General features: G+C 36.0%; 1 protein-coding gene across 1 annotated transcript; it reads left to right on the forward strand.

Moving 5' to 3' along the window:
- The first annotated feature begins 13,981 nt into the window (after nucleotides 1-13,981).
- LOC145614349 (uncharacterized) lies at nucleotides 13,982-15,362 on the forward strand. The gene has a single exon (XM_081669401.1). It carries the CDS (start codon nucleotides 14,138-14,140, stop codon nucleotides 15,098-15,100), a length of 963 nt encoding a protein of 320 aa, XP_081525527.1. The 5' UTR covers nucleotides 13,982-14,137; the 3' UTR covers nucleotides 15,101-15,362.
- Nucleotides 15,363-15,826: the final 464 nt, after the last annotated feature.

Raw genomic sequence — 15,826 nt, forward strand, 5'->3', positions numbered from 1 at the left:
TAGCTAGGCTAGGTCTTGATAAATACGTAGAAAAATTGTTTAAGGGCATAGGTATGAGTGGTTTGTTTCAAATGTGCCATGACACTTATGATTATCTAACATTGGAATTTATATCAAGTTTTAATGTTATCAAAATGAATGCACTTATCACTCATGTCCAATTTCGATTGTTAAACAACAATGTGAGATTAACTTTAAAAGAATTTGGTATGTTGTTTGACTTGAAATCGGACAAGCCTATTGAACCCTCGCAAGACCACACCGCCGTGGTCTATAAGAGGTTAACAGGGGAGGATTTGGTGAACCTCCAACATGCCAAAGGGACGTGGATTCAACATCCCGTCCCCAAACTTTGGCAAAGATTTGTCGGCCTCACCATTTTCGGGAGGCATGAACTGGCAAATGTCCGGAGGGATGAATTGGAATTATTGGCGTCCTATATAATTCCTAATGCTGAAAAATTAAACATACCACATAGGATAGCCAATCATTTCCAAAGGGCGGCCAACGCGGCCGAGGCTAGTAGGTCTAGAGCACCTATTTACTTTGGGGGGTTAGTGACCCATATAGCTAGGAAACACTTAGGTTGGAACCCCGATGGCCATAGGAAAGTTGTGGGATCGAACCTAATGGACCTACCCTACTTAGGGAGCTTGAATTGGGTACAACCGGTGGGGAGTGATACTTGGTGGATTGTCCACCGACAATCGGGTAGGAGGGACCAAGCCTTTACCTTACCCAACCCCGCCTTGACCAAATTTGAGAGGGGGAAGCCCTCCTACACTTTCGAGTTAGATGGTCAAGGTAAGGTTCAACCGCCTCACCCCTCACCACAACCTCACCAATCCCCCATTCACCAGTCACCCATTCACCACTCACCCCACTACCAACCACCCCCACCTTTCACCTACGGCATGCCAACTTCCTCGGTCGACTATAATGTCGACCCAAATGCCCCTTATGACTTTTCGGCTTTTAGGAGCCAACTAGACCGTATTGAGACGGGGCAAGGAAGGGTAGAGGGCATGATGCAAAACCTAGACTCTAGGTTAAGCACCCTAGATGGGAGGGTTGGTCTTATTGAGAGGAACCTAGGGAGGGGCCTTTACCCCATGTATGATGATTATGCCCGTCGGGGGGCTATTCCTCCCGATTCCCTTACTCCCGATTGGTTCCAATACCCCCAAGGAGGGTATTCTCAACCCGGTGCTTATGGTACTTATGTGGACTACTCTTCGGTCCACGGATATGGGGGTATGGGTGGGAATGTAGACCCTAACTACTATGCCGGTGGTTCGGGGTATGGTGGTGGTGGCTCTAGCCATGGAGGGGCCGGCTCTAGCCATGGTGGGGGGTACTCTAGGATGGATGAGGATGAGGAGTAGGCTACTCTCCCAAGTCAATGAGGGCATTGCTTGATTTGGCTTGGGGGGTGTTCTTTCATCTTAGAAATTCTCTTCCTTCTCTCTCTTTTATTTGCTTTCTAGTATAGTTTTTATTTGCTTTCCTAGTGTAGTTTTTTTTATTGCTTTCTTATATGAAAAATACAAAAAAAAAATTGAAAAAAAAAAAAATCAAAAATACGTTCCAATGAATTGTAAATCATACTTCCCTGTGCCCCATACTTGAGAAAATTGTTTTGATTCTTGGTATTTGATGATGAATATTGTGGATTTGTTGGTCATGATTTGAAGTCTAATTGTTTGGATTCCTTAACTTGCGTCAATTTTGCCCAACTACTTGTGAATATAGTGCTTGACTAGTTGATTTGGTTAGGAAATGTGTGATAGTTCCATAATTCCTGGTATGTCAATGAATTTGAGTATTGATTTACAACTATGAGTAGTGTTTCATGACTTATTATTATGCACATGAGGAGGACGAAGGCGTTCATTCTTTTGGGTAGCCTTCAGAGTATTTAGATACATTTGTTCCCTTCTTGTCACCCATGTTGTTGCCTTGACTTTTTATTGTTTATAACCACATTACAAGCCTTAATTGCCCCATTGGTTACTAGTCCCAAGCTTGGCTTGGGGGAGCTATTAGTGAGTGAGGTGAGGGAGTTTGTAGTGTGCACTTTATTTGCACAATCTGGGTGGGTTTTGAGAAGTAATTTGTTCTTGATCATATTTTTGTTTTTATGAGTTTGAAAGTTGTATATATTTGAGAAAAATAAAAGTGTGATGAAAAAAAGAAGTTCAAGAAAAAAAAGTGAGAAATATGAAAAGAAAAAGAAAGTGAACTTCTAAGAAAAAAAAAGAAAAAAATGCTTGATGTTCAAATGTTCTAAGTGAAGGTTAATCAAAAGAAAGAAAAAAAAAAGTTGAGTTTCAATGTAAATATTTTAAGTTATGAGTTCAAGGTTTGTTATTCACTCTTGTTCTACATTATCATTTTTCTTATGAGTGAAATTGTGAGGGGTGGGATTGTTTTATTGTTTGGAGTATATTTGGTGGATTGTTGTTGGAGTTGGTTATGTTGGAGATGTGTATGATCATTATTTTTTATCATGGGTTTATTAGGATTTGGCTCCCTTAATGCATAGCTTTTCTCTCACATAATTCCAAATTTATCCTACCTTTACCCTAGCCTTACATTACAAGCTTGAAAGACCTTCCGACCTTGTGCATAGAAGTTTTGTAAATGTGAAAGTGTTGTTTTTCAATGCAAGTTATGACTTGACATATTTCGAGTCGACTAGTAGGATGAGCGTTCAATGTTTTTATACACACGAGAGTGTGAGTTGGGAGGGCATTGTTCACATTAAAGGGGTTGGGTGGAGAGCGATCGAGTACATTCTTTACTCGCCACATAAATGAGAGTCGAGTGTGCGAGCACTAGTCTTGAATTCTATATGCTCTTGTGGTTTGCTCTACTTGAAAATTGTTAGGGAGGAAGGGTGATTAAATGAATAAGATTGATTGACGTTGAAGCATGTTTGTTTAATTTTACCTTGAATCGTTGGCTTTTGATTCGTTGATTAGGGTGAAGTATGTTTTATATGTTCATTGATGAGCTCTTTGCTTAGGGACAAGCAAAGGTTTGGCTTGGGGGAGTTTGATATGTCTATTTTATATAATGTTTTACCCCCGTCCCTTGGTCATAATTAGTAGTGTTTTTGGCCCTTTAGGGCCACTTTTATTACTAATATGTGTTTTCTAGTGTTTTCGTAGTTCTGGTTAAGTTTTGCAGGGAATTGCACCTTTGGAGCATTTTCCCGGGATTTTTATGAAGCGACTACGAGCATTGGAGGAACACAACCATTCTTGGAGCCCAAGGCCGGCTAGAGTCATCGAGCTGGTGATTAAGGGTTCGGTTAATTGGACAATGTATTCGAGACCCGATAGGAAATATGGATTGGGCCGAGAAATCTAGCCCAATCGAAGTCCAAACCATGAAGATGAAGCCGGGCCCGATCGGGCAAGCATACGCCCGATCGGGGAGCTGCGCGCATGCCAGCTATCAAGGAAAGGCGCGCCCGATCGGGTGAGCGTAGGCTCGATCGGGCGCGGCACTTTAGGCTGGGCAATGAGAAAAAGGCGGGCCCGATCGGGCGCCCCCTTCGCCCGATCGGGCGCGTGTTTTTCTAGAACCTGATTAAGTTTAGTTAATTCTTGTTTTAGGGGAAGTATACATTCGTTTTGTACGGATTAATTACGTATCTTCTTTCTCTTAGACTTTCTCTCTCTACTTAGTATTTTTCTCTCTCTTAAATTCTCTCTAACTCTTGTTCTTAATTCCTTCATTAATTCCAGATTTAGTTTGGTACAATTTCTTCCCTTTTTAATTTCAGTTATTTTTAATTGCTCTCTTGATCATGTTCTTATTTATTTATTTGCTTGGTTTAATTATGATGATTAGTGAGTAGTTTAATTCTAGGGTTTATGGGGATCCATAATTAATATGAAGGGATAGTTTGTAATTATTGATTGTTGATATTGCATGATAATTTCCTATTGAATTGTTTTAATTCTTTGCAATTAGATTATGAATCGAGCAGATGTAATTTGATTGTGAATGTTTAGCAATGTTGAATTGATGAATCGAGCAGATGTTGATTTAATATTAAAGGCTATTTTTAATAGGAACTTAGGTCTAATAAATTGCGAGAGCCTGTTAGATCCATGTTGGTTAATAAATTGCGAGAGCCTGTTAATCATGTTATCTATGCATTGTTAATTATTAATTGCTTCGTTCTATCCCGGAATATTAATTATTGGTGAACCTGTGACCCTAGGTTTCCTTATTATTGATTCTTTTCTCCCTAAACTCATCCTTCGTAGTATAGAATTCATATTTAAAATATTGGTTACTTAGATAATTTAGATTATAATAATTAATTAGAATTAAAAAGACTTGTTTCCCTGTGGAGATCGACCCTACTTCCCTATCTACTTTAGTTAGAGGATCTAGGAATTATTTTTGATTAGGGGATACGACTTTACCCTGTCAAGGGTGGTGCACACTACCAAGGTTGTTATTCTTTCTTAAAACGTTGTTTCCACATAAAAAACACTACTTTTTCATCAAAATCGGATGAGTTCAGAACCTGATCGGGATTAAAACGGGATTAATATTAACGAACGGAAATCTAAAAATTAAAACACGAATTTAAGTGTTTAAAATAATATGGAATTAAGTTAAACTAATTAGTAGTTATAATCACCAAAATTTCAAAACATCATTACTATAAAAGCCCTAAATCAATTGTTCATAAAAACCCTAAAATCATGATTTTCAATAATTAAAAACCCTAGGTTATAAAATTTACAAAATCTGAAAATTATGACCATTTATAAAATCTGAAATTATAAAGTTTAATCATCAATATACAATTTGAGACTAATTAAATTAATTTCAAACAATAAAATCAAAACCCATAAATCAAAATTATAATTACACAAATTAATAAAACAAAGGAGAGAGAAAATAATACTAACCTTTTTGTGTGGGAAATTTTTGGGGATTAATGGGGTATTTATAGGAGAGAATGTTGTAGGGTAAGTAAGAATATTGGGCCTCATAAAATTAATGGGCCAATTAGGTAAATGAAATGGACTAGGCTTTGTTTGTATTGAAATAAATTATAAAATGAAGGTTCATAAAATAATTTGTACCAAAATAATTTTTGACCCAAATTAATAATTTGAATATTTTGAAATTAAATTACGGAAAAATATAAATCAATATTATAAATAAAATTAAATTTCATTTATAACATATTTAAAAATACGGGGGATTACAGACCTAAAGGCCGTCCCTTCATCTCTCCACCAACAGGTAAAAGCCATAGTTGGAGGGATTCCCATTACAATCGATGCTTCACCTATGAGGATTACAGCTATAGAAAATCCAATAATTAATGTGGAGTACGATGAAGATGATGAAGATCTGTGGGGCTTTAATGAAGAGGTCTCCTTAATCGAGGAGGATGAAAGGACCCCTCTCTGCCACGACCCCCACTCCAATATGATAGTGAACGCTATTATGAAGAAACAAGGACATTTTCCTGGGATGACCCTAGGAAAGAAGAAAGGAATAGCAAAATCGCTGGAATCACCTGGCCTCCCTAAATTAGACACTTTCGGACTTGGTTTTGAACCGACTCGGGAAGATCTCAAGCGAGCCCAGGAAAAATCAAAAGCACGTAGGGACGCTTGCATCCAAAAGAAAGCAATCCCAATGGATCAGTATCCTCTTACCCTCAATGGACAATTCATAAAAGAAGGAGAGGACAATCCATGCTACGAATTTTCTGAACTGTTTGTCGTAAATGGCATAAGGCAACCAGGATTCGAGATCTTTCTAGATTGTCGTTTTATAGATGAAATCCCAACTCCTATTCATAAGGAGAAAGCACCCCCATGCTTTGACTTTAATGTCATGGGATTACTATTTGGGCGAGAAAAAGATGAGCCGACATAAAAAGAGGATAACTCCTCACTCATCCAAACAGTCCTACAAAGAGAAAGCTTTGATCCCTCAAAGCTCATCACACCAGCGAAAGGATCACTACAAGGGTGGCGCAAGACCGTCAAGGTGACTACTCCAAGCGGAAGAAAAATCCCCATCACAACGGGGCAAGGACCGATGTTCGAAGAGTCGTCTGAGTCAGAGTCAGATTCAGAGTCTCTCCCTATAGAGTCATCTAAGTCTTTAGTCGTAGCACCCCCTCCTTCTATCTCTTCCCCTAGAATAGTTAGCGATCAAGTCCCTGAGGACATATCCCTCTTCGATGTAATGATTTCTGAATTTAATAACATGTCTTCTTCTTCTTACTCCTTGTGTTATTCTTTAACCCAAGATGACGAGCATTGCTTAACTAACAATGAAAATGACAAAGAACTTATTAAAGCAATGGAAACACTTGAAAAGAAAACACCGATAATTGAGGAAACTGAGACGGTTGATATCTCAAACGATTCAACCAATAAAAGAGAAGTTAAAATCGGATTAACACTTAATGAACAAGAAAGAACCGATTTAATCAACTTGCTTAAATAATTCATCGATGTATTTGCTTGATCATATGAAGATATGCCAGGCATTAATAGAGAAATAGCTCAACACACCCTACCGCTAATTCGTGGAATGAAACCTGTAAAACAAAAGTTACGTCGAATGAAACCCGGCGTAGCTCTTAAAATAAAAGAAGAAGTTCAGAAACAAATAACTCCAGGCTTTATCAAGGCATCCAAGTACCCTGAATGGGTCGCCAACGTCGTCCCATTTCCGAAAAAGGATGGAAGGGTAAGAATGTGTGTCGACTATCGAGATCTAAATAAGGCAAGTCCAAAGGACGACTTTTTTTTACCACACATCGATATTCTTGTAGATAACACAGCGAATCACGCACTTCTCTCGTTCATGGATGGATACACAGGCTATAATCAAATTCTCATGGCGGAAGAAGATATGGAGAAAACAACCTTCATAACACCATGGGGTACTTACTACTACACGGTAATGTCATTCGGATTGAAAAACGCGGGTGCTACTTACCAACGAGCAGCGACTGCCTTGCTCCATGACATGATGCATAAAGAAGTTGAGGTATATGTGGACTATATGATTGTGAAATCAAAAGATCGCCCAGGCCATCAAATAGCCTTGAGAAAATTCTTCGAAAGGCTAAGAAAATACAACTTGAGGTTGAATCCATCTAAGTGTGCTTTTGGAGTCACCTCAGGCAAGCTGTTGGGTTATGTCATAATCTCTAGAGCAATAGAGATAAACCCAACCAAGATCAAGGCAATCATGTCAATGCCACCGCCCAAAACCGAGAAGCAAATTCGAGGATTTATTGGCCGGTTACAATACATAAGCAGGTTCATATCATAATTGACAACAATATGTGAACCAATCTTCAAAAAGCTAAAAAAGAATGTACCAGTAATATAGGATGACGAGTGTCAAAAAGCCTTTGAAAAGATCAAAGCCTATCTCGCAAATCCTCCCGTATTAGCACCAGCACTTCCAGGAATACCTCTTAGGTTGTACTTAACAGTCACCAAAGAAACAATGGGAGCCATGCTAGCGCAAGAAGTAGAAGGCAAAGAAAATGCGATCTACTATCTAAGCAAAAAGATGCTCGAGTATGAAGTACGCTATCCACCACTTGAGAAATGACATATGTAGTTTTGTTTAGGTTTGTAGCTTATCTTAAAAGTATATCCCTTGAGTAATGGTTGGAAGATCGATAATTTTCATCCATTATCAAAATATATCTTATATAGATTGATAGCTCCTTTATAAACACTTTATAATTAAGGTTTTTCTTGGAGTTTGTTGTAAAACAATTTCACAACTCTTGGATGTTTATCAAGGTATTGGCTCAATTTCTCATTGTCACAATCGTATCTCAATAAGTTGAATATATATTGCCAAGTAAATCTTAACTCAAAATTTCACAATGTAATGTAATCATTATCTTGTCAAGTTAATATTGAACTTTGAACTTTTCAAAACTTTCACACTTTAGCTTCAACTAAGCATAAGTGATCATATCACAAATGAAGTTTCATTCTTCGTCTCTAAGCTAACCTTTGAACCTTTTGTTTTCTTACATCGATATGTATTCGACCTTGATTTCATGTCATCATTTCTCTAATTGGTGACTTCGTCAAAATTTTCAAATTAGAATGATGTTCACATATATTAATAGATTCACAATCTAATGATATTGAAAGTCCATTCCTTTGGATCTTCCGCATGCAATGCTCATTTTTCATTCGAATTAATTAACAATTTAGAGACAATTCATATATATAGAAATGGTTTAATTATTTATATCATATAGAAATTTAAACCTATTTAGCTTTTCAAAACACATTGTGACTCAATAAAGCATAGAAAAATGTTTAATCCATGTTTTTGAATCTTCAATGCTTAGTCATTACTAACATTGAATGGTATTTTAAAAATGGAAATAATAAATAACATTTATTTAATTCTAGCCAAAAACTAGGTAAGGTGAAAATAAGTTTCTACTTGTAAAGTTGGAACTTTTGCTTCTAGACTTGTAGATTCTACTTGTGAAGTAGCAACATTTGCTTCTAAACTTGTAGATTTTCTCCCTTAGCCATAACATCATTTAGTTCAACCACATTCTCAATGAGAGTGAACTAAACATGACATCACATGTCCAAGAAGTAGTGATATGCTAAATCAATTTCTATAATATACTTCTTTAATTGGAACACTTCCATTCTTTTACCTTCCAACTGTATGAGGTTGCTTCTAATTAAGTGGAATTGGTCCATTTAATTGGAAACATTTATTGTTCATAACAAATTTTAGCATGTAAGTAGTTCTAGGTTTGAGAAGTAGCAACTTGTTTGCATTTCTTTGCCTATAACTTCTTAATGCAATCCTCATATATTCCTAAACCTTTCCATTTGAGCTACTTAGAACATTTATCTTAGGTTCAAAATGATGCTTTGCTTTTAAGCACTTTTCATGATTTTTCTAAGTCTATTAATTCATTATTCATATTTAAGTTTAATCAACTATTTAACTCCATATGAAATGGATGAAGAATAATGTCATTTGATCAACTTTTGATCATAGAGACTTCCAATCACTATCTTATTTTCAATCATATAGAAGATAAGAGATTTTATTGGACTTCTATAATTTGTCTTTTAGAGGATTTGCACCTCCCATCTCATTATAACCTTTGAAACACTTTTCAAAATGATGATGGTGTTGGCATTTTACTCAAACATTTTGAGTAAAACCAGCCTTAGACATGTGACATAGGTTTCTAAAACTTGCTTTTAGAACCATCTTAGAAAATTGGAATATAGGTTTATAGATTATCTTTTAAACTTTTGAGAACGTTTCTCAACTTTATTTTCAATCGAGGAGATTATATAAAATTAGAACAGGATGTACTTAAAAGTAAACGCAAAATTCAATTATGTTTATCTTTGAAGTACCTAAATTAAAGTTATAGGTTACTTCAACACTTTATTCATAATATATGTCCCCAAATGAAATAAGTGATTCCAAGATCCTTTATTCGTGTAATAGTTGACAGGAATGAGGCCCTACCATCAAGCATTACATTTTCAAGGTGAGTAAACTCTTTGCTGATTGCGAATCCTACAATTCTTGGTTGAATAATTAACCATCACATGTTTAATTATTACCCTTTTCTTCAAGGTTCTAAACACTTAAAGTAACCTTGTTGAGCATAACCAATTAGATGTGTGGAACGTGATCTACCCCAAATTACCCAAGATAACAAGTGACATTGTGCTGAGGCCGGCCCATCACTCACAATCGAAGGATTTGGGTATCTAATTGAAAAGGCAATCTCAATATTACCGAGACTTAGATTTATTATGTTATGATTAATTTAGTAAACTCTAGCGCATCATCATTAACATCAATAAAATCTAATATGCATTAAATAATGAATGCATAAACAATACATAGCATGGCCCTTAATCCTAAGAAAACTAATAAAGTAAATGATCCTACTTAAGTTTTCATGGATCTTATCCACCTCGCTCCTTTGGGCCTTCACTTCATAGGCTTCTTGGATTAACTGCAACCTGTAATCCTATTTTATTCTATTTACTACTTAAATAAAATAAATAAAATTACAAAATTACTTTATTGGTTCGTAGACCGTACTTAGATTAAAAAAAATACATCATGATACGCATATCGTATTTAGAAATCTACTGGGCCATACTAGTCATTATATAGCAACATAATATCATATATTATAAAATTGCCACATAATAAATCACTCATCATGATTTTCTAAACTACAACATCGAATGTTCATAATAAAGGAAACACAACACCTAAATATCTCATATTTAATTACTACAATTTGATAATATCATATATTATTCATGACCATCAATAAAATATCATATATTTTAAAGTAGGCATGAGATAGAATCAAATCTTATTTTGATCTTAAAAGATAAATCATATTTATCCTCAAAGATTATTCTAACAAAATTAAAAAAAAAAAAAAAATCTATCATAATTACTAGCCAATCACAAAATTTAAATCAAGTATATCCTAAAATAATTATGGGATAATCACATTATTTAAATCAATCTTTATCCTTTTGGAATATGCTCAAAATATCCTAACAAATCTTATCCAATATTAATCACTTTAATTATGAATAATCATCAAAATAACAAATTTAAATATGGATAATATTAAATTTAACAAATTTTGAAAGATTTGATTTTATCCCAAATAAAAGATTTTATTTCAAAATAATTCTATTTTATCCCAAAATAAATCATATTTAACTTGAAAAATTGTAAAATAAAAATAATTTCTTTTTTTTTTTGAAAAACCGTGCACCAGCCACCGTGGTGGGGCTAGCCTAAGCCGGCCACGATGGTCGTACAACTAACGGTGTACACTGCCGAAGCAACGGTGCAGCAGCAGCGGTAGCAGTGCCGCACAACACTTTGCACGGTGCTGTTGCTGCTCTTTTACTCTCAGACCTTAGCTGCCCCGCCCCTGCCCTCCTTCTTGGACCACCATCGGCGACAGCCACCGTGGCTACGCCACCTAGCCGCGGCTGCCGCCTGAAATCTTCCATCAATTTTTTTTTTTCAATTTCAATCAACAACTTTTGTTAAATAAAATTAATGTGATCCATGATAAATTGAAACATAACTTTTATGCTAATTCATCAAATCAAAATTAAATTCACAATCTAATTTTAAAATCTAGGGTTCTTTATGAAAAATAATCCCCAGTTTAATTTAAATTTTAAATTAAATCATTGATCATGCAAAATTCACAATTTATACATGAAATCAACTAGATTAAAATCATGAAGCATAAAACAATCAAAATTATTCAAAAACCAAAACCCAAAATCAAAATTTTAGGGTTTAGGGTTTTGAAAAATTCGAATCTAGGGCTAGGGGTTTCGAGATTTAGATTCGAATTTTTCGAGCATAATAGGGAAAAATTCGATGCATTCTAGGCTATTTTGAGCATAATTAAATCACATTTAATCAAATTCCAAAAATTAAATCTCCATTTAATATAAAGATTGAACCATAATTAAATTATTCTCCCTCTTAATTGAATTAAAATTTGTAGACATCAAAAAATTATAATCAATGTGCGTAAATGCAAGAGGCTAACTGATACCACTATAGGGTTTTAGGTACTTTAATGCGGAATTTCATGAATCATATTCGTTTGCACCTAAACAGGATCTACAAGCATAACACATCAAGAATCACATAATACATACCTTTGATGCGTGATTTCCACAAGCAATTGACTGACAATTAGGGAGATAATAGAGCCCCAAGCGTTGCTCCTCTACTTAGTCCACGAGATAGGATTGAACCTCCACTACTGCTAAATAGTTGGGCACGAACACTTCGAACCACCTTCTACGAAGAGGGGAGGAGAAAACCGAGCCACGAACAACCACGACCACCACCGTGCACCACACGCGCCACTTGCATGTGCGGTCATGAGGGAAGAGGAGAGAGTATGTGCGTGAGGCTAAGGTTTGGTTGGCAGCAAGTCTATTCTCAATTGACTGCTCAAGCGTGTTATGTCAAACCCTAGGCAAGGCCTCTATTTATACATCATATGTATAATTAGAGTCCAAAACCAAGCCCACAATACTCTCCCTTTACAACCCATATGGCCGACCACTCCATGAGGCTCGATAATGTGCTTCTTTCTTTTGTTCAATCCAGCACTGAACCCTTTTGTGTGACCTTATAGGATTCATTCTATTGGGATTTAGACTATTTGACTATCCCAAAGATCATTGATCACGTCTAGCAACAGATAATGACAACAAATAATGACGATCCAAAAGAACGAACTTAATTATCTCCATAATTTGATCCAATATATATCTAGTAATTGCACTTGACGAAGACATAAATCCTTCAGCAACACCCACCCAAAAAAAGATTCATCTCCTTCCTCCATCCTCAATCTTCCTCCTTTGAATTCTCCTCCTTCATAAATCCTCCATTGAAGCTTCGATCCTTCTTCATCATCCTCCTTTACTCATTCCTCTAATCACCACCATTTCTACCATTTTCGTTTCCATCTTCAAAAATCTTAAGCTTAATAACAGCTTCAATGGAGAACATGGTAACTCCGATCCTATCCCTTGAGGTTGACTATGCCCTTAGTTTCAACCTTTATTCATAGGTTTTTTGTTAAATTTGGCGGCAAAGCTGCTAGAGATGGTTGAGATGGTGTAGAGGTGATCAACATTGGCCCGGCCCGAAAATAGGGCGGGTTTGGGCAAGCATAAAAATGTATTTTTAGTTAAAAAGCCCAATCCCGGCTCGAAAAAACCCGAGAAGCCCGTTTTGGCCCAACAAGCCCGCTACTTTTTTGCGGGTTTGGACACGAGAAATTGTGTTAATGCCCGACCCGATTTTTTATCACCTCTAAGATGGTGGTATTGTCGGTGGAAGGCGGAGATGAAGAAGATTGTATCGTTGGAGGGTGGACAAGTGAAGATAATGGAAATTGGTGGTGTCAGTGGAAGTTTCAATAGAGGAGCAGAAGCTTCATCAATGGTGTCGGTAGAGAGCATAAATGGTGGGTGGGGGAAGCATAAAAAAACGGAGTTAACAACTATTTATATTTATTTTGACTCATCGATATAAAAAAAAGTTAATTGGAACAAAACAATTCGATTTGGTTCAATTCAGTTCTACATACGATTATCACAAAACAATTAGATATAAAAAAATGAGTCATATACAAACTCAATAATTCTAGCTAGTTCGATTTTTTGTCAAACAAAATTGATCAAGTCGAACCAAATCATCTCTAACTAGTTCAATGCTGGTTGCCTGGTTCAGATTTGCAATCCATAGCTTCACAATTCATTCACATTAGAATTAATACTCAACCCCATCCAAAACCACTCAATTATTCAACAAATCCAAGTTTGACCACCTTAATAATTAAAAAAAAAAAAAACCATAATTAAGATCCCAAAAACTTTTGTATACATCCGGTTTACACTAATATTAGTATACATCGAGCAGTATAAAGGTAACTTTTAGCTAATTTTAGGGTAACTTTTTGTCTTTTTTGGGTAACTTTAAGCATAATACAATTTTTATATAAATCAACAACAAGAAAAGTTTTATAAAGGTAATTTAATTACATTCAATCACTAATAATTGATTTTTAATCATTTAAAATTTGATTCTTTACTAATAAAGCGTAGATAATTTTTATTTAAATTGGGTTACTTTAACTCATATTGGGGTAACTTTTAATCACTTTAGGTTATCTTTATAATGGATGTACAATAAATTATTGTACACCCGATTTTTTTTATAAAGTTTGTGTTAAGATCCTCATTACACTTAAATAAGACAATGTGGGACATTGATTTGCTAATTGCACGGGGTAGGATTAGGTGCATAAATAATACACACAAAAAACATTATTAATTAATTTATTTATTATATAAAGTCCCACCAAAATTCACGCCATCTTTTTTCCTTCCTTCTTCCTCCTCCACAATTACAAGTTTACAACAACCTCAGATCTCACCGACGATAACAAACAACAATTCAACCCAAATTCACCCAAAAAATTAATCAAACACCCAAAAAAACCCAGAAAATTTCCGCCATGGATCTCCAACCTGAAGAACTTCAATTCCTTAGCTTAACAGACATCATCAAAGAAGCAATTTCAATCCCTAAACAATCTCCTCGAACCTTCTATCTCCTAACCCTAGCTTTGATTTTCCCTCTTTCTTTCGCCATTTTAGCTCATTCCTTGTTCACTCACCCAATTCTAGCTCGTCTTCAAGATCCCACAACACCCCTTCAAGCTCAATCCCATGAATGGTTTCTTCTCCTTCTCTTCCAGTTCTGCTACCTTCTCTTTCTCTTCACTTTCTCTCTCCTCTCTACTGCTGCTGTTGTTTTCACCGTTGCTTCGCTTTATACGTCGAAGCCTGTTTCCTTCTCCTCCACCATTGCTGCGATTCCTTCCGTGTTTCGCCGCCTTTTCAACACCTTTTTGTGGGTTTCGCTTCTTATGCTCTTGTATAATCTTGCTTTCATCATTCTCTTGGTTTTGATCATTGTTGCTGTTGATACCGACAGTACTTTTCTCTTGTTCTTCTCGATTTTGTTGGCGTTCGCTCTCTTCCTCTTTGTGCATGTGTATATCACTGCGCTCTGGCATCTCGCTAGTGTTGTCTCTGTCCTCGAGCCGATTTACGGCTTCGCGGCGATGAAGAAGAGCTACGAGCTTCTCCAAGGGAAGGTATTGATGGCAGGGGTATTCGTATTCGGGTACCTGTTGATTTGTGGGGTGATTAGTGGGACTTTTGCCGCGGTTGTGGTTCATGGTGATTCGAATAAGTCGGTTTTTGTTCGGATTTTGGTTGGGGGATTTCTTGTTGGGGTTCTTGTGATTGTGAATTTGGTGGGTTTGTTGGTTCAGAGTGTGTTTTACTATGTTTGCAAGAGTTATCATCATCAAGGAATTGACAAAACTGCCCTTCATGATCATCTTGGTGGGTACCTTGGGGAGTATGTGCCTCTCAAGAGTAACATCCAATTAGAGAGTCTTGATATTTGATAAGAAAAGGGTGATTGCATGTTGAAGTTGTGTAGATTTTTTTTTTTTTTTTTTTTTTGAATTTGTTGTATAAATGGGAAGCAGAATGAGAGATTATATGGAGCTGGATGCTGTCTGTAAGTTTCGCTTTCGGTTTTTGATTTAATTAGTACAATAATATGTTTTATTATCATCATCCTCCTTGTTGTTGTGACATTATTTGGATGTGAAATGAAATGAGCATTAGTTCAAAAAATATACAATCAAGTAGTACTTTTTATCATCTGGTTTGATTGTTGTAGACTTATAGTGTTATCTTTCTGGTAATTTTGTATGTTGGATGTGGGTATCTGAACTTTTTAATGATTATGAATGTTGGTTGAAAGTATAATGTGAGTGTTCAATTCTATTAACTGATGTTTGGTAATAATGCTAGTTTCTTAGTAGTGCTTGTTATATGTGGTGGTGGTTGTGATACTTGTAAGAACAAAGGTTTAGGCCTTATCTCTCTCACTGTAACTTTAAGCTCAGCTTCGAGTTTAAACTAGTGACCATTGATGTGGTGGTGGTTGTAATACTTGTAAGAACACAGGTTTAGGCCTTATCTCTCTCACTGTAACTTTAAGTTTGTGTAAATTTAGCTTAAATTTTAACTCAAAAACTGTGATGTCCTGATGCCTCTGCAATACTTGACTTGTGCTTTGTTTGGTTCATCTAATTTAGGCCTTAATTGTGTATTTTCTGAAT

This window comes from Chenopodium album, chromosome 3, assembly GCF_948465745.1.
Source record: "Chenopodium album chromosome 3, dcCheAlbu1.1, whole genome shotgun sequence".
In the NCBI taxonomy this organism is placed as follows: domain Eukaryota; kingdom Viridiplantae; phylum Streptophyta; class Magnoliopsida; order Caryophyllales; family Amaranthaceae; genus Chenopodium; species Chenopodium album.